Source organism: Bidens hawaiensis, unplaced genomic scaffold, assembly GCF_021521415.1.
Source record: "Bidens hawaiensis isolate Kalapana, Puna unplaced genomic scaffold, B.hawaiensis_p1.1 tig00028303_1, whole genome shotgun sequence".
In the NCBI taxonomy this organism is placed as follows: Eukaryota; Viridiplantae; Streptophyta; class Magnoliopsida; order Asterales; family Asteraceae; genus Bidens; species Bidens hawaiensis.
In genome coordinates, this window is record NW_027494620.1 from 37,401 (window position 1) to 65,153 (window position 27,753).

A 27,753-nucleotide genomic window follows, 5' to 3' on the forward strand; every position below is an offset into this window, starting at 1 on the left:
GTGTGACGCCCGGTCAACAAGGGGTGAAAATTTGTTTTTGGGTGTAATGGTGTAGGGGCTACAATAGTAATATAATATATATATATATATATATAGAAAAGAGTTCAAATAAAAAACAAGTGTTTTGTGAGAAGTGTGAGAAGAGCTTTAAAATAAAACAAACCACCCAAGGGGGCGGTGTGCTCCCCCTTTGTCGCCCTTTCTCGCCCAGATCATCGCCCCATTACGGTTAGTCTACCAATTACTCACTTTACCACAAGAGTATATCTTTTATACTTGGACCATTAGAGGTGCATAAAAATGAAACACAATTAGTTATTACATCCACTCATTTTTTTACTAACAAACATTATTACATTTCTACATCATTAGCAACTTTTGCATAATCAATTTACTCTTTTATCAACTTTTAAATACAATTAGTTAAGAAATTTAGTCATTCAAAATAAAAAATTGGTTATAAAATAGACTTTCATATCTAACAGTGGAACAAGATGTAAATATACAATAGATTAGAGGCCAAAAAAGAAAAAGAAAACAATCCATTTGCAACTAGGATCCTCAGAGATTGAATAACAGCTAAATAAACTAAACTTTTAGTTTAGATACATATTGTACACCGTCTGATAGGTAAATTCATGGTGCATTCCAAATAGTGAGATATATGAAGTTCAAAATATCATTATCACAAAAAATTACCATGATAACAGAATTAGTATATCAAACAAATAACTATCGGCTTATCATACACCGACATACATATAGTCATATAGATATATAATTGAGAATCTACTCAGGTCTAAACTCAATGCCTTGCACAGTGAGATCTTCCAGTGACCTGTCAATGATAGAGTCCAACCCAATACGTATCGATTTCTCTCCGAAGATAGTACCAGTTTGAATTTTACATACGTGAACTTCCATCCAACCATCGTTCCGTTTTTGTGGAATGCTTTTCAGTTTGGGTCTGTTCAAAGGGTTGCGGGAGTTCTGGTTAGCCTTTGTTCTTATAACCGGAGTTTGAGGATTAAGTAAGTAAATAAACCCACAATGCCCAAACCCTTCCCAGGTTGTACTAGTTTGTATCACTTTCAGAGGATACTCGTAATCAGATAAACCCTCTTCAGATATGTTTCTTGGTAGTTTGTAGAATAGGTAGCATGCATATGTTGTTTCAGGCGACAATAATCCAGAGTAAACATTGCAGACGATACTAAAAGATTTCTTAGCATCACAAGCAATTTCGTCAAATCTGCAGGAAAAAACACATCACAAGTAATAAGAGTTTTAAAGGTAAGAATTTAGAACATTGATGTTAGATAAACAAACAATTTTCGCAGCAGATTAACACGAGTTTTAAAAGTTCTTAAATATATGTAAAAATAATAACTAATTTGATTGGTTGAAAAGAGTTCTTAAATTTGGGACTTCTGAAATGAACCTCATATATGTATATGAACGTTGATTTTTTTTTATTAATTTTTTTAATATTAGGTGCTCAAATTTATTAAAACAGATTCTTATTTATATGGGGTAACTCATTTTGCATGCATCAGAAGGCGTAAAGTTTTGGTCATGTTTCACAATGACAACCTCTTGAGACATGTCGTCTGAGATCGATTGCCCTTGTGAAACATGAGAAAGATTTTACTCAATATTTGGAAACCCCAAATGAAAAAAGTTCCTTAGACAAGTGAACTTCCCGTCGAGCAGTTCATTAAATGTTTGGTTCGTTTACAAGTCTATGTTAATGTATATCCAAAGCATAGACATGTCTACAAGAAAAAAACACTGCCGGGAGATGTAAAACAACCTTCCATTTGTCCGATACCAGTTCCACTGGTTCTTTAGAAGTGCTAAATTTGCCTGTACCATAAGACACCTCTTCCCGATTTTAGCAAGAAAAAACCACTGTAATCCCAAAAAATTTGAAATAAGTAAATAAACTTTGTTCAAGAATAAAGAATGATTAAGAAAGGATAGGAATCCCATAATTGATTTATATCAAATATACACCCATGCCACCTAATCATTATTCAGAGTAGATTTTGCAGACGATAGTAAAAGATTTCCTGGGAACATAAAGATTAAGGTGGAACATGAAGTGTTAGAGGATGATGAAATTAATATGCAAACTATATCAGAATCAGATAACACATACTGGGAGAACAAATTGCTAAATTATTATGATGACATAATAAAATCGTTAGAAGGTAGTATTAAATGGACAACCAAGAAGGAACTCCAACTTTGCCACTCCTGTGCCGTTCAGGATGGCGGGGCACTTGTAACATCCGGCCCCTCGCACCACTAATATTCCGCCCACGAAGAGCATTTGGCCCCTCGCACCACTAATATTGTTCGCTTTGCCCACTAAAAGCTCACACATTTGTTTTTGGCTGCCCAGATAGAGACTTCTCCGGAGGCCACCCATCTTGATACTACTTTCACCTGAGCACGCTTAACTATAAAGCTCTCTTCTTGTCCACTAGCATTAAGCCCAAAACGCGTTGTAGATTTGAGAGGCAAAATATTTACTTATAAACAAAGAATCTCTTATGTTCACGACTGATGTGGGATTGGCCTCGGGTGTTACAAACATCCCCCCTTTTGGACTCATCGTCGTCGATGAGGTTTGCCCCACCATCCAATCCAATATATGGGATTCTCCTAAGATGTACCTCGCGACACCCCCGGGGACTCACCGTCTCTGATCTGATGAGGTTTGCCCCACCATCCCGAACGACACATGAGTGACTCTGATACAACTTTTCACACCCTCAAATTTCGACGAGCGGCGTTTTACCGCGAGGCGTGTGACATACCAGGATCTAGCTCATTTGTTATACCAAACATCCAATTCAAAATATTCAAAATATTATTATGTCTCAATCAAACAAGAGAAAACAAAAACCAAACCATACAGTTTTAAGTTTTGCGGAAGCGTAAAGTAAATGGTTTAAAATAATAAACCTCGTGCTCAAACATGCACAACCCATCAAATTTAAACAATGTGAAATTAAGGTTCACGCGACAACTGTGACTCCTGACATATGCAATGCAACCCACTCCTTAGCACATCTAGCAACCTGGGCAAGTATAAATACTCAAGGGTCAACATGAGGTTGGTGAGTTCAACAGTTGTAGTAAAAAGTAGTATATATAGTGTATGTAGTATACGTAGCATAAGTAGTATATGTGTAAGTAGATTTAGCATTTTTCAAATATACCAGGGTAGCTAACCCATTTACAAGCCACAAGACGTTTGAACCGAAGCTGACTGTCTGTATGCCTTCTTACCAGGTATATCACAAAACACTGGCGCAAAGTATGTTAGGACAATTTACACCCGTCCGACCTCCAGTCGAGTTTTAGCAAGTGGGGTTTGTCAAACCCAGTAGCACCACTTAAATTTCCCTGCGATCCCATCATAATGGTTCAAGGTATGTAAGGACTTTAAGTGGATATGAGGGCATCTAGTATACACTTGTGATATATAAGAAATTACATAAATCCAAAATTAGTTGCTGCGTTTTCCTCTAGAAAACCAGTATGTAAGTACGTCTGTGTTTTCAATCCAGAAAACATGTATAGGCAAATGTTTTGTGTTTTCAATCCAGAAAACAAGTATACGAAAATAGTTTAGTGTTTTCAATCCAGAAAACATGTATACGAAATTAGTTTAGTGTTTTCAATCCAGAAAACAAGTAAGGAAAATGTTTGGTGTTTTATTTCTAGAAAACAAGTATACGAAAATAGTTTTGTGTTTTCTGGACAGAAAACAAATAGGAAAAAGCATGAACTCACCTGGTATCGCGTGTAACATACTTTTCTCAAAACCAAAAGGATGCACTTGACTTGCTAACCGTTACCTAGTACAAGTATTTAAGTTATGAGAATATGTTCAACAACACATGACTCTGAAACCCAAGTATGGACTCACACACAAGCACAAACTTGACCCGATGACTCGTTGGTGATTTCAATTAATGTTGACTATTCTAAGTTGTTCTAACATGCATCCTATGTCACACCATGATCAAAACATCAAGTAATAGTCAAGTATTCAAAATCTGATAAAGTAATTTTCAAGACAAAATTTCACATGTACAATCCAATTTATTTAACTAAGTATTCCTTATAAATAAATCCCAAAACAATTACCAAGTATGTATAGATTGAGTTTCTCAATATATTTTTACTATATTTTTTCCTTAGTGTAAACTATTCACAATAAATCAATCATCACATGTAGGTACAAATAATTCATCAGATTGCGCAATATAAATTACTTTCATGGTTCTCTCAGCTCATGTATCAAAATTGTGCAAGGCCAATTGTATTGTCTTCTAAACTCATAATACTAACTTCCAGAAGCAGAACCAACTTATTTGGTTTTGTTATTAGGGAGTTATGGTGTCGGAAAGATAGACCATAATGTAAATCCCCGAATCAGCTTTGACACATGTTTTTGTAAAAACATAAAAACTATTCAAATCTCATCCAAAAATTACAAAATTTTCCTTTCTGGAAACTAGACTATATCCTAAAATCAAGAATCGATCAATAGCAATCAATTATCATTGAATTACAGACCAAACAATAAACAAGAACGAATCTGTCAGCTAACTGTTGTCATCAAAACTCAAACCCTAACATGTTTATGTCATCTCTAGGGTTCTAATTCATCAATTAACATCATAATCATCAATATTACAGAGATTTAACATCTAGGGTTTCACAATACATTAAAAACATGAATTCAATGCATAAAACTTACCAACTAGTGTTAGGAATGATAAGAATCACTCAAAGACACAACTAATTGCAAGAATTGAGGTTGAATTGAAGATGATTAGGGTTTGTTGGTGATTTGGAATCGTGAGACCATTCTCATTCACAAACCAACCCAACCCAATCTTCATTATAAAATTAATTTATCTCTCTTCCACCAACCCAATCCAACCAAACCAAAATTTCCACCCTCATTAGCAAACCAAACTTTATTACTTTTATATTAAATAAGTATAATTTTATAATTGTTTTTTATTAATAATTGTTGTTTTAATTATTAAAATTGTTTAGAAATATAAAAAATAACTTCTTTATTTAAAAATAAACAATATATATTTAATATAAAAATATTTTAAAAATATTTATATTCACCAAACACACTTAAATAAAGTAGATAACAAAATTACAATTGTAGCATTAAATATAAAATTACACTTAGAAATGATAAAAACTACATAATTATTCATCATCGCCAAACTTTTGCCTAAATATGTTTATTTTGCGATCTAAAGTTTTTTTTAATAATATTTATACCAGTGTGTTCACAAAAAAAAACTAAACAATACTGTGTTTTTATATTTTTTTAAAAACTTATTAATTAAAAGTTATTAAAGAAAAACATTTTTAGACTTAAAATTAATTAGTATGAAAAGAAAAGAAAAAATAAATTAAAATGAGAACCAATAATATAGAGACATGTGGCTGCAAGTTGGGTGGGCAAACTAGATTGATATTCCGAATGGTTCGGCCAATTTTAAAGCATTTTTCAATTTTATTTATTTTTAAATAGTGTTTCAAACTAACACTAGTTTGCTAATGGGAGTAGTCTGAGAGAGGGTGAGCAGGTAGATTGACGGTTTGGGGGATTAGGTTTGGGTTTTTATTATTTTTAATATTGTTTTAATCAACATTTACAAGACCAGTACCTTATTAAACAATTTTTGACATAAACGAGCAATTTTAACACCAAGTCGGGTCATAATGAATCATTATGGATAAAATAATAACTCAAGCTAATAAAAATAAGCCTCGTTGTTATTATTGTTAAAAATTTCTTATAAAAGCCGAAAACATACAAATTACGCGCAATGAATCACAATTTCATGAAACAAACTACGAATTAAACACATAATAATTTAGCATGCAATTTCACATAGACAATATTATGAACATATACTCGAGATATTATTTTCATATAAAAACTAATAGCATGTTAAGCGAACATAATACTAAATGGTGTAACACATAAAATAATCTAGCACTTAACAATTACATCTGAATTATTTTAACATATCAGATTCAACATTGATCTCCAACGCGTACTAACAGACTCATGTGTGTGACTCATTATTGACTCGTGTAAATGTTATGCATGACCTTTAAGATAACGGAGTTCGGGTTAACGAAGTTAACGTGAAAATGCAGGGTGTCACACCACTTGTAACATCCGACCCTCGTACCACAAATATTGTCCGCTTTGCCCACGAAGAGCTTAACATTTGTTTTTGGTTGCCAAGTTGGAGGCTTCCCAGGAGGTCACACTTCCATCTTAGCACGCTTAACTATGGAACTTTCCTCTCGTCAACTAGCATTAAGCCCAAAACACGGTGGTGATTTAAGATGCGAGACATCTACTTATGAATTAAAAATCTCTTCTGTCCACAACCGATGTGAGATTGGCTTAGGGGCTGTTTGGTAGAGTCTGAATCTGAACCATTCAGAGGCAAACGTGTGAATCGGTCAGATTCAGAGCGTTTGGTTCAACCCTTGGGTCTGATTCGGTCAGATATTTTACCTCTGAATGATTCAGTGTGAAACTGATGCTGAATGAATCAGATGCTTGTTGAATGAAATCAAGACCAAATTACCCTCCATTTATAATCCGACCACCATGCTTGATGAGTCGTCGCCGGAGAACCAGCAAGGTCTCGTCGGAGATGCGGCTCAAGGTGAAACCCTAACCGCCGTCATCCATTCTCGCCGTAAAACCGACCTCAGCCACAATCGAACACAGCCACCACAACCTTTCACCATTTATTGTTGCATCCACCCTTCAAATGCCGTCATTAACAAAGTCACCGGAGAATCGATGGGCTTTATCTGATGACCGGTGACCAGAAAAAAGGTAAGAGACGAAGGGGAAAGGTTATGTTGTTCAACAAAAGCCTACCAACACACCACCATCACTAGCCGCCATGCACCGCCTCTCTTGAGGTTCTCCGGTGGAGATCCGTTACCAATTTCTGGGTAAGAGACAAATTAGGGATAATATATATTTGTTATAATCTGTATAGTATTGTATATATTTGTTTAGTATTGCATATAACTTTTATTACAATTTTGTTTAGTATTATATTAAATGTATATTATTTGTATAAATAGTTTAAAATTTTCTAACTTTTTAATATATTTATAGATTCTAATTTCCCGTTTTTTGTTTAAAGAACTAAAAAATACATTTTTTTTCATTAATGAATATAAATCTAGTTTGTTTATAATCATTTAGATCTTTTGAATGAGATTAATACCAAATCTACGTAAAGGGGTAAAATAGTAATTTTTCATAGTTATTCAGATGTCTAACCAAAAGACACATTTCATTCAGCTCTTACTGGTTCAGATCATCTTACTCATTCAGACCTCTTACCCATTCAACACTTAATAATTCAGAGGATTGCCAAACAGCCCCTTAGGGTGTTACACTTCTCATTCTCCACCATTCTCCATTTTCAAAATTTTTTATTTAATATAAAAGAGAGGATAAATGTGGCGGGACCTGAATGAGGGTGCTCATTTTGGTCAGGTCATGCCTGACTCTGAAGGGGGCGGAACGGTGTTCAGGGACGTCATGTGTGCACCCCCTTTCACGTATGCTTCACGTCGTACTTGAAGGGTGTATAGTGCCTATCCTAAGACACATATGTATAGTGAATCCAAACATCCCCATTTTTAAATTTTTTTTCTACAAACAATACATCCATAGCGCAAACATTATTATATTTTTCACATCTTTTGCATTGATTTTTCATAATCAATTTATATTGTAGTATCAAATTTAAAATATAGTTAATTAAAAAGAGTTGTAATTAAAATAGAATTTGGTAAAAGTTCACTATCTTTTCGTAAGGTTTGCCTATAAGATTATTAATCTTTCTTGTAACATGTAAATACAATGATGTCAATATGATTTATCTAAACTAAAACTGGAACAAGTTTGGCTTAAGATTTAGCATCATTTTTTTATTAGAAAGTGGAATAACATGTAAAAAGTATAGGCCAAAAGAGAAAAAAAAAAGAAAAAAGAAAAAAGAACCCTCCTCTACACTTGTTGCCAGTAAGATCCTCAGGGACTGAATAACAACTAAATACATTAAGAAATGAAGTGAGATATATGAAGAAAAAAGGATCCTCCTATACACTTGGTGTATTCTAAATAGAGTGAGATATATGAAGCAAATGGTGTATCAGTAAAGTTGTTCAAAGAAATGAAGTATGATTATTAAAAAAAAAAAGTATATCAACAAATGACTGAGAATCTATTCAGGTCTTAGCTTCACTCCTTGCACACTGAGCCCTTTTAATGACCTGTTAATGATAGAGTCCAAGTCAAAACGCATCCATTTCCATCCGAAGGTAGTAAGAGTTTGAAATTTACACACTTGAACTTCCATCCAACCATCGTTCCTTTGTTGCGGAATGCTTTCCAGTTTAGGTCTATTCAAAGGGTTGTGGGACTTTTGGTCAGCCTTTGTTCTTATAACCGGTGTTTGAGGATTAATTAAATAGATAAACCGACAATGACCAAGCCCTTCCCAGGTTGTACTAGTTAGCATCACTTTCAGAGGATACTCATAATCGGATAAAACCTCAGAGATGTTTTCTGGTAATTGGAAGACTAGGTAACATGCATATGTTGTATTATGCGATAACATTTCATAGTTAATCTCGTAGTCGATACTAAAGATTTCTTAGGATTATAAGCAATTTCTTCAGACCTGCAGGAGAAAAACACATTACAAATAGTATGTACTATGTAGGATCTTAGAACTTGATTATGATAATCGATATTAGATAAACAAACAATATTTGCAGCGGTTAAAATCTTGGTCATGTTTCACAAGGGGTCCAATGGCGCATCTTGAGAGGCCGTCTATGTGAAACGTGACCAAGGTTCTTGTAATGCATGCAATAAATAGGGGGTCAACTATACATACACCCGTCTTACATCTAATCCAACACCATTCAAAATGGCCATCTGGATAGAGATAAGACTGTTTTAGCCAAAAAATTTCAAAGTTTGACCATCTGCAGTCCAGGACGGCTGTTCGGATATTGGTCAGATGGCCATTATGACAAATAACTTCCAAAGTTTGACTTTAGTGGTCAAAACAAGCTTTTGATTGTTTTGTGGACGGCCATTTAGATACCCCTCCCAACCACCCACCCAAAAAAAGATAGATTATTTAGAAAATTGTTTAAATGCTTGTATCTCCAGTCACATCTTTTACTTGCTTGTTTAAAGAAACAACATATAGACATGTCCACAAGAAAACACAGTGCTGGGAGATAAAGAAACAACCTTTTGTTTATCTGATTCCAATTCCACTGCCTTTTTAGAAGTGCTGACTTTGCTGGTAGCTTAAAACACTTCTTCCCATTTTTAGCAAGAGAAAACCACTGTCAACCGACAAATAGTAGAAACAAGTAAACGAACTTTAGTTTAAGAAAGGATAAGAATGATTTATATATATATATATATATATAGGGGATGGATCTTGCGAGAAGTAATATTATCACGAGAAGCGCGAGAAGTAAATCTCAACCATTGATTACAAAGATCAATGGTTTATGTTAAAGCATGGCAATTTAGTAAATATAAATAACTTTTAACCAGATTTTTATTGCTTGGAAGGGCTAAAAAGTCATTAGTGTGTAGCTATAAAAAAGAAACGGTTGGAGTATCCCTGGATTCACTCAGTAATTCCTCCACACAATTCAAGCCATAAAATCCTCTTCTAATATCCAACTGATACACACAATCGACCAAATTAAAGTCGATCGATTTCTATTCCTTAAGTATTAGAACATGTAGGTTATTAAGTTAATAATGAAAGCATGTTTAACGAGTTCTGATGTAGTTATTCATAGTTCAATACACCACATATTTTTGTTGTAATTATTTTGTTTAGTGGGTGTGGTAGTTAGTTTTGATAAGACATATAGTGAAAACAATTCTGAAACCTGGGTGTTGTGATGTTTTACACAAATTGATAAGTTTTTTATGTCTATATGTTTAGGTTGTGTAGGCAAACAATAAGTGACGTATGGAGTTCCTTGTTTCATTCCCAAGCTGCTTGTCATTAACCCTAGTGCAAAATTCGACCCTTCATCTGAAATTGATAACAAAATCGACGAATTTAACTAGAATGATTCTACAATTGTTCATCGTTGTTGTTAATCACGATGGTTTGCAGCCTAATTTGGGTTTTTTTTACGTCGACCTAACCTACACAATGATTCAAGGTATGTAGGATAATTACATGTGTTTGTTTCAATCAAAGTATAAAATACTAGTGTATGAGTTAATAATTGTAGATACTAGATGATGTACATTGTTAATTTTGCCTATTTAGCTTGTTTTATGAATATGTTTTTTTTAGCATTCGTGTTGCTTTGGTAAAGAAAGGTACAAAAAAACCCTACTAACTATATTATATATTGTGGGTTATTGTTTGGATGTTCGGTTATTACTCTAATTTTTTGGTGTAGGTTTCCAGTTCTGCATATGTAGCATAACCAGTTATGATGTGCATGGTTTATCCGTAAGTTGTGTAGGTTGTGTAAGTGTTGATTTAAGTATACATTATGTTATATGAAGGTCGTGAACGGTGTATCTGCAAATTGTGTAAGTTGTGTAGGTATTAATCTGAGTCAAATTTATTTTATGTGTAAGTTGTTTAGAAGTTAAGTTGCATATGTGTAGTGATATTAATGGTTTTGTAGTGGTATATTTGTAGCGTATGTGTAGCTTGACTAATTGTTCGGTTAACGCAACGATTTGTATGTGGATATATGTAGTAATATCTCTGCACTACATTTAAAGAAATCTCTTAGTTCCTACACCGTACGTTATGAATAATATGATGATCGGTGTAAGTGGTATTATGAACAATTGTAGAATGTTTATGTATATTCATAATTCTTAAAATGATGAGTTGTAACCAAGAGATGGCAAAATGAACAGATTTGGTAATAAGATAAAATTGATTTAAGTACATGTTAAATTGTATTGGGTTGACACCAAAAGTTCTTTCTTCACTATTTGAATTTTATAAAAAGTTGATGAATTAAATATAAGTAAGTTCAAAGTCTGAAAACCTACATTAAAGTATCAGTATTATATTATGTTTTGAAATTAGGGCTTTTATGTTCAAAGTGTATTTTGTTAAGAACAAATGTATGATTGAATTTTTATGTTATGTATACTTATATGTGTAATATGTTTTTGTTATATCATGGCGATTCAAGTCTGGTGCATCGTGGTCTATAAAGGTGTTATGTATGTGTGTAGGTATAGTATAATGATTTGTTTATTAAATAACGATTTGCTAGCTAGTTTAGATGTGCAGGTATTTGATGACTTGTATCAAATGTTCAGCCATTTGAAATTATAATGAAGGATGATTTAAATAAATATTTTCCTTGCTGACATGATTTTGGTAGTTACTAAGTTGAGAATTAATTGAGGTAATTGATTTGGGATTGGATTGTGAGGTAATTGGTGATATGTGTAAGTTTTTCATATGCTTTTTTATAGTGTCGTTGGTTGTGTAGGAATCTTATGCTCTGTGTAGGTATAGGTATATGATGATCTGTGTAGGTGTATGTTAGATTTTTAGGTATATGATGATCTTTGTAGGTGTATGTTAGATGTGTAGGCATATGCCTACAGTGTAGGTATATGATGATTTGTGTAGACATATTATAATATAAGATGTGTAGGTTTTGTATATGTGTGTAGGAATACTACACTTATTTGTGTAGTTATATCCAATGTTTTCATAACCGGACCGGACACCGAACCGGACGGCCTACCGGTTCACCGGTTCAACCGGTCGAACCGGTTGGACCGGCCGAACAAATTTGGTCAAAAAATGACGGATCAAGCTTAAAAAATGATTTTTCAAAAAAAAAATATTTTTTTCCTTATAAAACCGGTTCAACCGGTTTTCCGGTCCGACCGGCCGAACAGATTCGGACCGGCCGGTTCCCTGACAACCGAGCGAACTATGTGAACCGAACCGGTCGGTGGACCGAATCCCGGTCGGACCGGTTTCAACAACATTGATTATATCTATTATGACCGATTTGTTAATATTATAATGATGATATGTGTAAGTGTTTCAAAAATGTTAAACCTATACACTTAATTTAGATGCATAATTGATAATTCATTTGTATCTTTAATTTATTAGTATTTTAGTCGCTTAATGTTATTTTATTTTATGCAGAAGAAATATTTTGTAAGTTACTTGTGGATCGTTGGGCATTCGAGGGCAGACGTGATGCTTTCTTTGACACAATTTGGTTAAAGACAAAATGGATACACCCGAAAACCACGAAGACTTTAGAATTCTTACAATATATAATGTTGGATTGTTGCGTTTAAGGATTAAAGATGCGGCGAAGAGTTATCGTTTCAAAGATAAGCAATAAAAAAATTAGATATTTTGAAGGTTCTAAGTTGGCTTGACTTTTATGTTAATGAAGGATTATATAGAGAATGACCACTACTTATTAATTTTAACTAATTCATTGGTTGTAATATTTTGTTTAAAATAAGTTGTAGAAACCTAATGTTTTATTAACTTGTTTTGGCCTTTTTACAAGGTTTGAAAATTTTAAACTCATGGATGTAAATTTTGGTTTAATATAATTGAATGATGTTGAAAATTGTGTAGGAAACCAATGTAGGTAACACTACACAACAAAATTTTTAAGAGCTAATCACCCGTCTAATTATACTATTGTTACAAAACAACAAAAAACTTGAATTTATACTCAAGCATAGAAAAATTATAATAGAAAATTCAAATGATTAAAATTGTTAAAACTATAACAAATGAATACAAACTAGTTGAAATAAACTACATAGAATAGTAGACGACTCTCGTTAGATTTCAAACTACATAGAATAGTAGACGACTCTCGTCAGATTGATTACCGATGAATACAATGAACAAAGAAAAAAATTTATTGTAGAATTAGGTAAGTAGATGTTGCAATGCAACTGGTATCACAATTTCCTACAAGGCTTGATTAGAAGAAAGTTAAAATCCTTTGTACTTAAATAAATCCTTCAGTCCTCTATACTTGATCAATTCCTCTTATTTGTGATTTCTTTGCGTTTGGACGTATTGTTGGGTGCATCCAATGTATTCCCTGAAATGTTAAAAAAAATATCAGGGTTATGATCATCTTTGTATTTCTAACAAAATGGAAATTTATTTTATGAATTTTTTTAAAACAAACATTAGAAACCATTAATACATTTTCTAATCCAATGCCCACTTAATACGGTTTGACATGTTTCCTACACTGCATACTATTCCCTACACTATCCCTACTTTGTATATATGTGTAGGAATATTATCATGATATGTGTAGGTGTTGTATATATGTGTATGAATATGCCCACAATTCTAAAGCCTAGCTTGAGGTTACTCTTAAGCAACTACTAATGATTCAATGAACTTTTAAGAAGTTGCACTCTTGTTCATCTAAAGATTGGTAATTTTGCCTCTTGTTGTTCAATATATCCCTGCAGCTTCAAGGGATAAATCTAACTCATTTTATGTATCTCATTCAAAACTTTGCAAATTCAGGGAAATTTAACTGAAGTTTATTAGTTGTTTTTTACATGTAAAGTTATACATAATCAATAAGTAGATGCCTATAGTATCAAACAGCATGAAACAATATGGGCTTTTATAATAGTGGATGGAAGCTACTTTGTTTGTACCCTTAAATCCTCAAGCATGCTCGTAGATTAACTAAAAACTTATACACAGTTACCAGATTAACTAACTGATATGTTTTTTTGAAGATAGTAAATAACTAAAATCAAATACATCATAAATAACAGTAAAACTACCTACATACATTAACAATTAACAATATGATTATCTGCATCAACAAACACTTCTATACATTAATGTAATTATGATTGTATTTTCAAATAAGCATCTAATACTTAATAATGTCCAGTGAACATATTCTTTCCCATGTGCAAAATATGTGTATCATATATTTCAAGAGAATTCCATATATACCCATGAACTCGTCTTCTTTATTGAGAGAACTAAATATATATGTATATCAGTATATCATATATATTTTCTCCATGTGAACAGAAATTCACAAAACACAAAACAGTTTTCTTTTCCCCTTTATGTTAATGAATGGGAGTAAAAATAAATAAATTAATTAACCCCCCTTCATGTGCAGAGCCACTTCCCAATTGCTATATTATATATATTATAATATTTATCTCTCATGATATGCTATGAACAGATTATTCCAGAAAGTCAATAATTTGTTATTATGATCCCAAACCCCATGCCACCAAATATCGCATGTCAATGTTCTAAAAGAAAGGAAGGAAAAAAAAAACACAAAACGGTTCTTTACAAATCCACCAAACCGTTATCCCTTTTTGATTTTTAAACTAGAAGATAATGCATTAACGATTAGTTTAATTTCAACAAATATTAGATATACAAACCAATTAAATCATCCATTTGCCAATTAGGGTTTCTACAGAATTTTAAATCGAATCACATACCATCAGAAAATATTACCAGAACTTGCAATTGGAAACTATCCATCAAATTAACCATATAGGTTTATCTTTGGTGTATAAATGCGTATATGGGGAATGAATTCGATCAATGATGCAAACCTGTAATCATGATTTCAATCTTGATTTCTTGAACAATTGTCTGGATTAATCTCTGAATCGTGAATCACTTTCAGATAAACCTATCTGCGGGTAACACGCAATGATTGATCGGATAACACAGAGATTTTCTGTAGATGAAATTGGATTTGATGATTCCATGTGATGATGAAGAACCAGAGAGAAGTAACCGTCTCTCTGTTCTGTCTATTCGATCGACATATTCATGATATATTCATGTTATCCAGGGAATGAAAATATTGATTAATATATTAATCCAATTCCCTAATGAGCCCAAATAGATTAACTAAAAGCCCATTTAACATTAAACATAAGCCCATGTATAATACCAAATAACAAAGCCCAATAACATTATTATTAAACAAGTCCGCACTCTCGCGTCACCTAACTCGTTTAATCTCTAACGTTATTTCCTCAATCGACAAGTTAATTCAATAACACTAAAATATCCAACATATATATATATATATCAAATATACCCACATAACCATTATGCATTCGAAACCCTTTGCAAAGAATTGAGTAGAGTTGCTTCTTGGTTGTCCATTCAACACCATCTTTTGACCATTTCATTATGTCATTATAATCCTTGGGCAACTTCTTTTCCCAGTATGTATCATCTGATTCTGATATAGTTTGCATATAATTATCATCATCCTCTAACACTTTATGTTCCATCTATTCAACATTAACAAATTGGATTTTGAACAAAGAACAATGGCGTATATGATAAAAACATGTATCTGTCCGCTTACTTTCTCAGTGGGTTGAAACTCGACGCCTTCTATTACATAATGATCACTAGAAGTATTCATAAAGCCCTCAAACGAAATTTCAAGATCAACATTTCTCTTTTGGCTTTCAAACTGAAATAATTCAACCATCAACCATTCATCTTCCCTCTTGTCAGCGAGGCATGAAACCAAAGGTTTTGTCTCCCCTTCCAATCTGTATTTGACGCCTATATAATGCGGATTAAACCTTGTATAGTAAGTAGGTCTGAGCACAAGATTTACTGTGTATTTAATTTGTGGTGACAAGAATTGAGTTCGGACATGTGCGTTGAACATCCCATTATAAGATTTATAACACTTCTTTGGATGGAATCTGCAAGAGGAAATTACAGGGTAGAATACCGGTTCATTACAGTATGCTTAAGAAATAGTGTACATACATAAACAAAAACTATAAGAGGAAGACGGGTACCTTGAACTTTGATCGGTCACATATTCATCAAAGGTAGATGCTTGTGCAGGTGGAATGAGACAGTCTGCTGCAGATATCATTTCACAATGCTCTCCATTTTTATTTAATGAAAACCACTGCTCATTAAATAAATATTGTCAGAGTATACATTTGAAGTGCAAAGATTATCTTTATTTTTCAACTAAGCATTTAATTAGAAAATGCCTGTGAGATGGTGGTGGTAATTTAGTTCACAATGAAGCAGCTGTCTTGATTATGGTGTAACTGGATTATTGGGATGTCCATCCTAATTCCTAAGTGCTTCATGTGTGGAATTTACGTGACATATAACATCATTAATAAACTAATGATAAGCAATCAAGTGTTAAGGAACATGTACGTGACATATAACAACGTGCCTCCCCAAAGGGAGGTAGACGGACCCAAGCCCATTCTCCCGAAAGACACATAATTTAAAGAAAGATAATATAAATTTGATATATATATTATTGTTTTAAAGCAATATATTACAAAATGATTCCTTGGTGCAATGGAAAGAGTGTAAGTGTAGTCTGTAATAAAAGGTCATTGGTTCAATTGTTGGTGGTATTATTTTTATAGAAAAAACTTTACTTTTGTTATTATACGGGCTATTTTAGTAACCTTTATTATTAGGGATATTGGTTTTTAATACTCCAAACTTTTACTTATTGGTAGATAACACTCTCAAGTTACGTTTTGTCTCCCACCACTCCCAACTTGTAACTTGTTTTCTCGTGTCACTCCTCAACCTAACGGGACGTTAGTTTTTTTTGGCAAGTCTTATCTGATGTGGCATAATTGTAATTTCAACCCTATTATTATAACATACTATTAATAATATTAAAATGATAATAACCAGAGAGAAGTCAAAGGCCACCACCACCACACCTCTGCAACAACATCTGAAACCTTTAGCCACCACCACGTTCATCCCCTTTAGCCACCGCCGGAATCCACAACCACAATGATTATCTTCTTTGTCGGCCACGATAACTTTTAGTATTTTATCCCTGTTACAAATAAAAACCCTAATCAATGAAACTAAAAGAGGAGATTTTAATAACACTATTGAAGCTCACCTCCTCCATCCATTCCTCTCTATGTTTCCTTCATTGAAATTATTCAAAGCTTCAAAAGATTTTGAAAGAACCAGTTGAAAATGATAGGCTTAAATCTCATACAAGAAAAGCAATTACATCACGTTGTAAACCCCACCGGAACATCGGTTTTCTCGCCGATAACATCCAGCTGATTCCTTTCTTATTTGCTATTCGTGTTCATCGAATAACGTCTTATAACGGCCGTAGCCGTTGGCTGGAGATGTGGTGTTGGCTGTAGACGGCTCGGCGTTGATGACTAGATTGCAAGCTTTATTAGTTTTTCTTTTTAATAGTATATTTTAAAATGTTATTTATTGGTTTATAATAAATAACATGCCACGTCAGATAAGACTTGCCATGTCAGCAAAAAAAACTAACGGAGTTAGTTCCCATTAGGTTGAGGTGTGACAGGAGAAAACAAGTTACAAGTTGGGAGTGGTGGGAGACAAAACGTAACTTGGGAGCGTTATCTACCAATGAGTAAAAGTTTGGAGTATTAAAAACCAATATCCCTAATTATTATTATTATTATTATTATTATTATTATTATTATTATTTATTTAGATCCGTATTGGGCTTTAAAAATGCAACAGAATTATTAAAATTGTTAAATTAATTATCACATAATAAAAAATATGATTTCAGAGGACCTATTAATGTCGCCGTTAGCCCCAAAATTTTAAGAGCTTTTCGGAGTCAGGCTGACATATAGCATAATTGATGAACTATAGTAATAATAGTATTACTTCATGTTACATTTAGGTTAAGTTGGTCATTATCAAAACAATTAAGGTTGATTAAATTTTAGACTATTGTTTTCCCAACATACAAGTTTCCATGCACAATATGATTTCTATTTGATGTAGGCGCCTAGAGAGACAGTTAATTACTTACAGTTTTAACCGCATTAAGAAGAATCCCTTTGGAGAGACACGACTTCAGTTCCGTTTTAGATTTGTACTTCAGAGGATGTACTGCAGTCCTATTAATCTTTTCATAATCTTGTGGATGTTTCATCCATTCATATTTCTCCTGAAATTCAAGTGCAGTCTTGAGCTTTTCCACAACAAGAGACATTGTAGGCCGTGCTTCACGATTTTCGTGTAAACATTGAAATGCAATGCGTGAAAATGTTTTCAAAGACCTTGGATCCATTTCTTGCATCAGGTCTTGAAAGATAGTGTCATCCAACTTCCTCTGTTTGTAGCTTTGTTTCCACGTGTGAACAAGACTTAGAAACCGACCATTGCTATTCTCAAAGCATAGTCTTCCACACAATACTTCAAATAAGACAACACCGAAAGAGTATACGTCTGACTCTTTCGATAGGATACCCGACTCCATATACATTGGATCTAGATACCCAATGGTACCTACAACATTGGTGATAATAGCCGTGTACGGTTGATTAGCTGGCCCTAGTTTTGACAGTCCCATGTCAGAAACTTTGGCGTTCCAGTTATCGTCGAGAAGGATATTGGAACTCTTTATATCACGGTGGAGAATTCTTTGTTGGGTGCCCTTGTCATCATGTAGGTAGCTTAGACCTCTTGCTGCATCAAGGCATACCTTAAGACGTTGAATCCACGTAAATGTAGTGGATCTTAAGTGGAGATCGAGGCTTCCATTAGATGCATACTCATAAATAAGGATCTTCTCACCAGCCTCGTCACAGTATCCCAATAGAGAAACAAGATTTTCATGTGTGTAACGTGATAGCATCATGATCTCCTTCAAGAACTCCGGGGCACCTTGCCCAAATCTACGGTCTAGACACTTAAAAGCAACTATGCTCCGCCCCAAAAAGTGAGAAAGCTTTCCTCCGTACACCTTCCCAAAACCTCCGGTTCCAATAACTTTGCTGTCATCAAAGTTGCCGGTGGCTGACTTGATCTCTTTAAGCTGGATCTTAAGTTGTTGAAACTCCTTCAAGAAAGTCTCCATTCAGGTGGTGTTAAACCATCAAAAAGGTACGAAAAAATGGATGATGATATTAAGAATTACTTCAATATTCAAAATATGTGCTTGATCAATGGGAAGCAATGCCTCTATATAAGCTTACAAAGGACAGTATTAATTTACTTGTAATTTACACCACTAAACTAGCTATTTTTTTGGTCTAATATTTATCATATATATATAAACTTGTTCCACCAAACGTAAGCATGTGCGCGTCTTTCCGTGTTTTAGCTAAGATGTCCAGATCACATGATTTGATTCAACGTGTTTTAAGACTTGCTATTGTATCCTAAACAATTTGCAAGTGGTTATGAGTTATGACGTCTCTTTAGTTGACTTGAATGCTGCAACTTTATGTATATCTTTCAAAAGAATCTTATGTACCCAAACTTGACAGGTTTAACATAAATCTATAGAAAAGGGCGGATGGAGCGCATTCGGGAGGGAGCAGTGCCGCCTCGGACCCTTGGTACCGGCGAGAACACCGCCCCATAACATGTGGTCCCAAACATTTTTTATCCCACTCATATATCAACGGTCATTTAAAACAAAACAATTGGTTTTAATTTATATAAAGCTAACCAATTAACATATTTTACACACAAATTCATTCTCTTTTCTCTCTACACACCTAAATATTTTTTCTTTCAATATTGATCCTTCAAGAACAGCTAAAGGTTCGAAGAAAATGAGAGTTGGTAGTTATATAGCGTAATCCTGAATCAAATCAACAAATGTCGTCTCAGAGTCAAATGCTGCCCCAATACCAATTGCAACTCCACTGAACCAACCACCCAAGATTCGTCAATCTTTTGGCGGACTCTATGTATGATTCCTACAACCCCAACAATACTAACACCCTCAGCAATTCCAAAACCCGAAACAGTTCCAACTAGAGGTGCACCACAAAACCGGTTAACCGGTTAGTGACCGGTTTCTAACCAGTTTCTGCCAGGAAAAAACCAGCGGTTAATTAGTAACCAGTTATACATTTTGGCCCAGAAACCGGTTTACCGAAACCAATTTTAGGTTTTTTAAATTTAAAACTAGCCATTTTATGACAGGGGCTTCAATGACGCGCATTGTGTGTCATATACCCTTTAATGACATGCAATGCGTGTCATTAAAGGCCTTTTTCCTAGTAGTGGTTATACCCGAAACCGGTTATACTGGTTAGGGTTTTTGTGCTTGAAATCCGGTTAAACCTGACCTGATTAACCGATCTAATCGGTTAATTGACCGTTGACCACTACCGGTTATTAAATTAACCTATTTTCGAATAACCGGTTAACCGGTTTGTGCATGTTTAGTTCCAATACCCAAACCACAACTACCGCAAATAAGAAGAGTCGGATGAATCCGACAAAAACGAAGGGTGGGATAATCTGGCAAGCTAAGAATCCCACGAAAAGTAGAAAAGGCTAGGGGGAAAAGAAGTCAACACCATGGTCTAAGCTCGAATAAATCACGTTAGCTACGGCTTGGTGCTAAATATCAGGTAACTCGAAGGATGGAAATCAACAAATACACGACTCATTTTGGAAAGCAAACCTTGATCACTTCGCTGCTCAACTTGGTTCAACCGAACGTCAGGTCCATCAACTTAATTCAAAATGAAAGATTTGCTCGGAAAAGTAAACAAACTCAACATCAATAAATGGTTGTCAGGGTCAAAGGAGTGGTCAAGACGAGAAGGATGTCTTTACGGCGTCACTTGTCAAGTACAGGAAGGAACACAACAACAAAGAAGTTTTCCTCATGTAAAGGCGCAGGAAGTTTTTAGGACTCATAGGAAATGGGAGCCGTCATTTTAATGATCCAATCTAAGACATCGGCTTCCAACACACATACACAAGTTCTTCCGACGCCAAATATCCAAACCGCGACATCAACTTGCAAACAAACAGCACATCCATACCTGACATTATTACATTTTTCACATCATTAGCAACTTTTGCATATATTTTACATAATCAGTTTATTCTTTATTGTCGTCTTTTAAATACAATTAGTTAAAAGGTTTAGTACTAAAAAATTAGAAATTGGGTTATGATTCAGGTTTGCCTATAAATTTAATAGACCTTTTTCATAAAATGTATACACATTGATGTCAATATGATTTATCTATATTAAAAGTGGAAAAATGCTTATTGTAGGTCGTTTTTCACGATATTTCTGCAGACACTGAAATGCAATGTCTGAAAATGTTTCCAAAGACATCGGATCCATTTCTTGCATCAGGTCTTGAAAGATTATCTCATTCAACTTCTTATGTTTGTAGTTTTGTTTCCACCTGCGCACTAGATTCAAAAACCCATCGTTGCTATTCTTAAAGCATAGTCGTCCACTCAATACTTCAAATAGGACAACACCAAAAGAGTATACGTCTGACTCTTTCGTTAGGATGCCCAGCTCCATATACATTGGATCTAGGTACCCAATGGTACCTACAACATTGGTGATAATAGCCGTGTACGGTTGATTAGCTGGCCCTACTTTTGACAGTCCCATGTCAGAAACTTTGGCGTTCCAGTTATCATCGAGAAGGATATTGGAACTCTTTATATCACGGTGGAGAATTCTTTGTTGAGTGCCCTTGTCATCATGCAGGTAGCTTAGTCCTCTTGCCGCATCAAGGCATACCTTGAGACGTTGAATCCACGTGAAACTAGTGGATCCTAGATGGAGATCGAGACTTCCATTAGATGCATGCTCGTAAATAAGGATCTTCTCACCATCCTCATCACAGAATCCCAGTAAAGAGATCAGATTTTCGTGTGTGTAACGCGATAGCATCATGATCTCCTTCCAGAACTCCGGGTCCCCTTGCCCAAATTTACGGTCTAAACGCTTAAAAGCAACCATGCTTTTACCCTTAAGGTGAGAAAGTTCTCCTATGTACACCTTCCCAAAACCACCGGTTCCAATAACTTTGCTGTTACTAAAGTTGTCGGTGGCTGATTGGATCTCTTTAAGTTGGACTTTAAGTTATTGAAACTGCTCCAAGAAAGTCTCCATTAAGTTGTTGCTCGGATAATATATGAGAAAATTGAATCAAATTCTCAAAGCAATTACAGATGGAGATGGGGAATTATTTATACAGAGCGATGGGGAATTAGACAGTGATGTGACCCACCGAGTTCAGGTAGGATGGTGTAGATGGAAAGCAGCCACAGGTATATTGTGCGACAAGAGTTTCCCGACTAAACTAAAGGGAAAATTCTATAGGGTGGCAGTTAGACCTGCAATGCTATATGGAACAGATTGTTGGGCCATCAAGAAGGCACAAGTGCGGAAGATGGAGGTAGCAGAAATGAGAATTCTACGTTGGATGTGTGGGCACACAAGGCTAGACCGAATAAGAAACGTTGTGTTTCGCGAGAGATTAGGGGTGGCGAACATAGCGGACAAGATAAGAGAGTGAAGATTGAGATGGTTTGGACATGTAAAGAGAAGACAGACGACGAATCATGTTAGATCCGTAGAAAACATTACTATAGAGGGGAGGAGGGGTAGAGGACGACCGAAATTGACTTGGGATGAGAGGATTAGGCATGATTTGATAGACCTAAACCTCTCCGAGGACATGGTCGAGGATAGGAATTCGTGAAGAAGTAGAATTAAAGTTAAGAATTTTTAGAGAGAATTGAATACCTTAGGGCTTAGACTTAACTTATTTAGGTCACATACCATAATGGTATTTCCCTTACATATATTATTATTATTATTATTATAATTATTAGCTTTTATATAGCTGTTAAACTGTGATCTTATTATTAATATTATTATAATTAGTAGTAGTTTTTATATAACTGTTACACTTTGATTCCCTTTATTTTGCTTCATACACATGTACTTAGAGCCGAGGGTCTCTCTGGAAGCCACCTCTTTATTCCTTTGGATAGAGGTACGGTGTGCCTACATCCCACCCTCCCCAGACCCTACTTATAGCTTTGCTGCCGGTGGGATTTTACTGGGAATGATTGATTGATTGAATTACAGATGGAGATGCTAATAAACCTCAAGTGGTCTTAAAAAAGAACCAACAAAAAGGTACGAAAATTCACGGCTCTCGAAACTGGATGATGATTAAGAATGACTTCAATACACACAAGATGTGCTTGATTATACAAGTTACAAGGAGCAGTATCTAGTTGTAACCGAAACCACTAAACTAGCTAATTTTTGTTTTAATATGTATTATACTTATACATAGACAAACTATATATTTAACTGATTCTACTGGTCCAAATGCATGTGCTTGCACGTCTTTCCATGTCCAGATCACATGATTTCATTAAAAATGTTTAATTCCAGCTATTATAGCCTAAACAATTAATACAGCCAAATTAATCAGTATTCCAACGAATCTCGTGTGCACAATACTACAAGAAGATATGCAATAAATGAGAGTCTATTCAGGTCTAAACTCCACGCCTTTCACACGTAGCCTTATCAGTGCCCTGTTAATGATAGGTTCCAAGCCAATACGCATCGATTTCTCTCCGAGGGCAGTACCAGTTTGAAATTTACATACTTTAACTTCCATCCAACCATCGTTCCGTTTTTGTGGAATGCTTTTCAGTTTGGGTCTATTCAGAGGATTGCGGGAGTTTTGGTTAGCCTTTGTTCTTATAACCGGTGTTTGAGGATTAATTAAATAGATAAACCGACAATGACCAAACCCTTCCCAGGTTGTACTAGTTAGCATCACTTTCAGAGGAGACTCGTAATCAGATAAATCCTCCTCAGGGATGTTTCTTGGTAGTTTGTAGACTAGGTAACATGCATATGTTGTTTCAGGAGACAATAATTCAGAGTCGATTTTGCAGACAATACTAAATGATTTCTTAGGATCAGAAGCACATATGTGAAATCTGCAGGAAAAAACACATCACAAGTAATATGTAAGAATTTAGAACTTGATCTGCAGGAATAACACAAAACAAACAATGGATCCTTGCATCTCCAAACACATATTTCACCTGTTTGATCTGCAAGTTGCTGGGTGCAATCTGTTTCCTTTGCACATTTTTGTTACATGTATGGGTTCATTGCTCAGAAATCATATAGAACATGTTTCACGTATATATCTAGGCTTGTAAATTAATGAACTGAACAAACATAAACAGGGCATGTTCATGTTCGCTCATTTAACCTTAACCGAACAAACAATCTGACACAGACAATTAAACGAATGGAGTTTCCTTTGCACAATTTTATTACATGTTCGTTCGTTAAGAAAACAAGTATGTCATGTTCGTTTGTTAAAGGTATAAGCAAACAATTATTATCGAACACCAAACAAAAATAAACTTGAAAATCAAGCCATTGGGTCTAAATAATTAATAATATTAGGCTAAATTGTAATGTTGTAATGTGTGATATTTAAATTTTATAAATCTAGACTAAATTGTAATTACATGAAAATTATTATTGACATATATAAAAGTATGAACTTAAACAAACACAAATGAACAAACCTGAAATGAATTTAAATAAGCGAACGTTTTCTTGGTTTTGGATCGGCTGACACGACCCGAAACCCGACACTAAAAAATATAGGTTTTGGGTCGGCTGACACGACTCGTTTTCTTAGAAGGGTTAACCCGAACCCGACCCATTAAAAAGTGGGTTGACCTGTTAACCCGTTTAAGAATTTTAGAGAAGTTGGTATTTTGATTTTAAAGATAAGAAGTGTTAATTTTAAAGTTTACTTTGATATATAATTTTTCATATATCTATCAACTTTTAAAAGTTAAACTAATTACTTTTTAAAATATTTTTATCCACTCTTCACTTTCAATATTTTTAATTTATTAGTCCTAACCGTCTATTCATTTATCATTTCTAATTATTTGTTCTTATTTTGAGCAAAATATGTGAACCTAAGTTTGTGATAAATGCAATTAGATCTATCACAAATTATTAAAAATGTTTTATATAAATAAGAGTAACTGATTGTTTAGGTTATTATTAAGCCACTAGGTATTACTCATATTCGTAAATGAACGTAAAATGGGTTGACCCGAACATGACACGAATTTAAATGGGTCGACACGACACAAATAAATATATGGGTTGGGTTAGGGTTGAAGAATCTGAACCCGCCAACTCGAAACCTATCAACCCGCCAAGATTGACACCCTTATGTATATCCAAAGCATAGACATGTCTACAAGAAAACACAGCGCTGGGAGATAAAGAAACAACCTCTCATCTGTCTGATTCCGATTCCGACTCCCATACCAGTAGCTCCATTGGTCCTTTAGAAGTGCTAAATTTGCTGGTAGCATAAGACACCTCTTCCCATTTTTAGCAATAAAAAGCCACTGTAATCCAAAAAAAATATTAGAAACAATAAATGGACTTTGTTCAAGAATCAAGATATATGAAGGATTAAGAAACGATAAGAATCCCATAATTTATTTAAATCAAATATACTCACTTGTTCATTACTCAACTGAAACCCTTTGCAAAGTATATGGTAGAGTTCCTTCTTGGTTGTCCATTTAATACTACCTTCTAACAATTTGATTATGTCATCATAATAGTTAGGCAATTTGTTTTCCCAGTATGTGTCATCTGATTCTGATATAGTTTGCATATCAATTTCATCATCCTCTAACACTTCATGTTCCACCTATAAAACATTAACAAATTGAATTTTGATCAAATACAATAAAAGATATTAAATACCGAAAATGTTCACCTATTTCCTAGGTAATTTAAAATATTAATATTAATAAAAATAATAATGACGTATCGGTTAGCTTACTTTATCAACGGGTTGAAATTCAATGCCTTCTATAATTAGATTCCGACTAGAATAATCCATAATGCCCTCAAATGATATTTCAAGAGAAACATTTCTCTCTTGGCTTTCAAACTGATACAATTCAGCCATCAACCATCCATCTTCTCTCACGCCTGCGAGGCATGAAACCGAAGGTTTTGTCTCCCCTTCCAATCTGTATCTGATGCCTAAATAATACGGTTCGGTAAAAGCAAACTTCGTATGTTTGAACACAAGATTTACTGTGTATGTGATTAGAGGTGTCAATAATTGAGTTCTGACGTGTGCTTTGAACGTCCCATAATTTGTTATATAGCACTTGTTCGGGGGGAATCTGCAAGAGGAAGAATCACTATTGGTACATTACAATATGCTTAAAAAACAGTTAAACAAGTACCTTGAACTCGAATGGGACACATATCCATCAGAGGTAGATGTTTGTGCAGCTCGAATGAGACAGCCCGCGGCAGATATCATTTCACAATGCTCTCCGTTCTTATTCAATGAAAACCACTGTTCATAAAATAGATATTTCAGAGTAGAGATTTGAAGTGCAAAGATTTAACTTAACATGTGGAAATAGTGGCAGTGATCATGTGATGGCACGGTTAGGTTTAAGCCATTTTATTACATAATCATATGTGACCTTATGAATTTAGTTGGAACTATATAACTTTACTAGCCTATAGTAAGATGAACAATCTATTAACCACAGTTTACCAATTACCATTCACACATTAGAAGTAAGTGCTTAGAGACATAGCTAATTACCGTTTTGCCCCTGTTAAGGAGAATCCCGTCGGAGAGGCATGACTTCAGTTCCTCTTCTGATTTGTACCTCAGAGGATGTACTGCCGTCTTAATTATCTTTTCATAATCCAGTTCCGGTGGATGTTTCATCCATTCATAAGTCTCCTGAAATTCAAGTGCGGTTTTAAGCTTTTCCACAACAAGAGACATTGTAGGTCGTTGTTCACGATATTTCTGCAGGCACTGAAATGCAATGTCTGAAAATATTTCCAAAGACCTCAGATCCATTTCTTGCATCATGTCTTGAAAGCTAATCCCATCCAACTTCTGTTTGTAGTTTTGTTTCCACATGCGCACTAGACTCGGAAACCTTCCCTTGCTATTCTCAAAGCATAGTCTTCCACACAATACTTCAAATAGGACAACACCGAAAGAGTATACGTCTGACTCTTTCGTGAGGATACCCAACTCCATATACATTGGATCCAGGTACCCAATGGTACCTCCAACATTGGTGATAATAACCGTGTGCGGTTGATTAGCTGGCCCAACTTTTGACAGTCCCATGTCAGAAACTTTGGCGTTCCAGTTATCATCGAGAAGGATATTGGAACTCTTTATATCACGGTGGAGAATTCTTTGTTGAGTGCCCTTGTCATCATGCAGGTAGCTTAGTCCTCTTGCCGCATCAAGACATACCTTAAGACGCTGAATCCACGTGAAAGTAGCGGATCTTAAGTGGAGATCGAGGCTTCCATTAGATGCATACTCATAAATAAGGATCTTCTCACCATCCTCGTCACAGTATCCCAGTAGAGAAACAAGATATTCATGTGTGTAACGTGATAGCATCATGATCTCCTTCCAGAACTCCGGGTCCCCTTGCCCAAATTTACGATCTAGACGCTTAAAAGCAACCATGCTTCGTCCCTTAAAGTGAGAAAGTTCTCCTCCGTACACCTTCCCAAAACCACCAGTTTCGATAACTTTGCTGTCATCAAAATTGTCGGTGGCTAATTTGATCTCTTTAAGTTGGATTTTAAGTTGTTGAAACTCCTCCAAGAAAGTCTCCATTAAATTGCCGCTCGGATAATATATAACGAGAAAATTGAATCCTCAAAGCAATTAAAGATGGAGATGCTAATATA

At 34.7% G+C, this 27,753-nt stretch overlaps 2 protein-coding genes across 2 annotated transcripts; both read right to left on the reverse strand.

Annotated features, from left to right (window-relative positions):
• Positions 1-772: 772 nt before the first annotated feature.
• LOC143576795 (uncharacterized) lies at positions 773-27,714 on the reverse strand. The gene is made up of 6 exons (XM_077060819.1): positions 26,627-27,714; positions 26,253-26,368; positions 25,838-26,189; positions 25,508-25,702; positions 25,273-25,391; positions 773-1,252 (listed from the first exon to the last, which is right to left on the reverse strand). The coding sequence occupies exons 1-6, from the start codon at positions 27,677-27,679 to the stop codon at positions 790-792; spliced, it is 2,298 nt and encodes a 765-aa protein (XP_076916934.1). The 5' UTR covers positions 27,680-27,714; the 3' UTR covers positions 773-789.
• LOC143576793 (uncharacterized) lies at positions 13,172-18,765 on the reverse strand. The gene is made up of 5 exons (XM_077060817.1): positions 17,995-18,765; positions 15,980-16,095; positions 15,529-15,880; positions 15,253-15,451; positions 13,172-13,236 (listed from the first exon to the last, which is right to left on the reverse strand). The coding sequence occupies exons 1-5, from the start codon at positions 18,535-18,537 to the stop codon at positions 13,172-13,174; spliced, it is 1,275 nt and encodes a 424-aa protein (XP_076916932.1). The 5' UTR covers positions 18,538-18,765.
• Positions 27,715-27,753: the final 39 nt, after the last annotated feature.

Coding starts and splice junctions, on each gene's coding strand:
- LOC143576793 (XM_077060817.1), bottom strand. CDS start 18,537: ATGGGACTGTCAAAACTAGGGCCAGCTAATCAACCGTACACGGCTATT. Junction 16,096..17,994: donor TTCTTAATGCGGTTAAAACT/GTAAGTAATTAA, acceptor TTTAATGAGCAG/TGGTTTTCATTAAATAAAAA. Junction 15,452..15,528: donor AGTTTCAACCCACTGAGAAA/GTAAGCGGACAG, acceptor AATGTTGAATAG/ATGGAACATAAAGTGTTAGA.
- LOC143576795 (XM_077060819.1), bottom strand. CDS start 27,679: ATGGAGACTTTCTTGGAGGAGTTTCAACAACTTAAAATCCAACTTAAA. Junction 25,703..25,837: donor AATTTCAACCCGTTGATAAA/GTAAGCTAACCG, acceptor AATGTTTTATAG/GTGGAACATGAAGTGTTAGA. Junction 25,392..25,507: donor TTCAGTTGAGTAATGAACAA/GTGAGTATATTT, acceptor TTTGGATTACAG/TGGCTTTTTATTGCTAAAAA.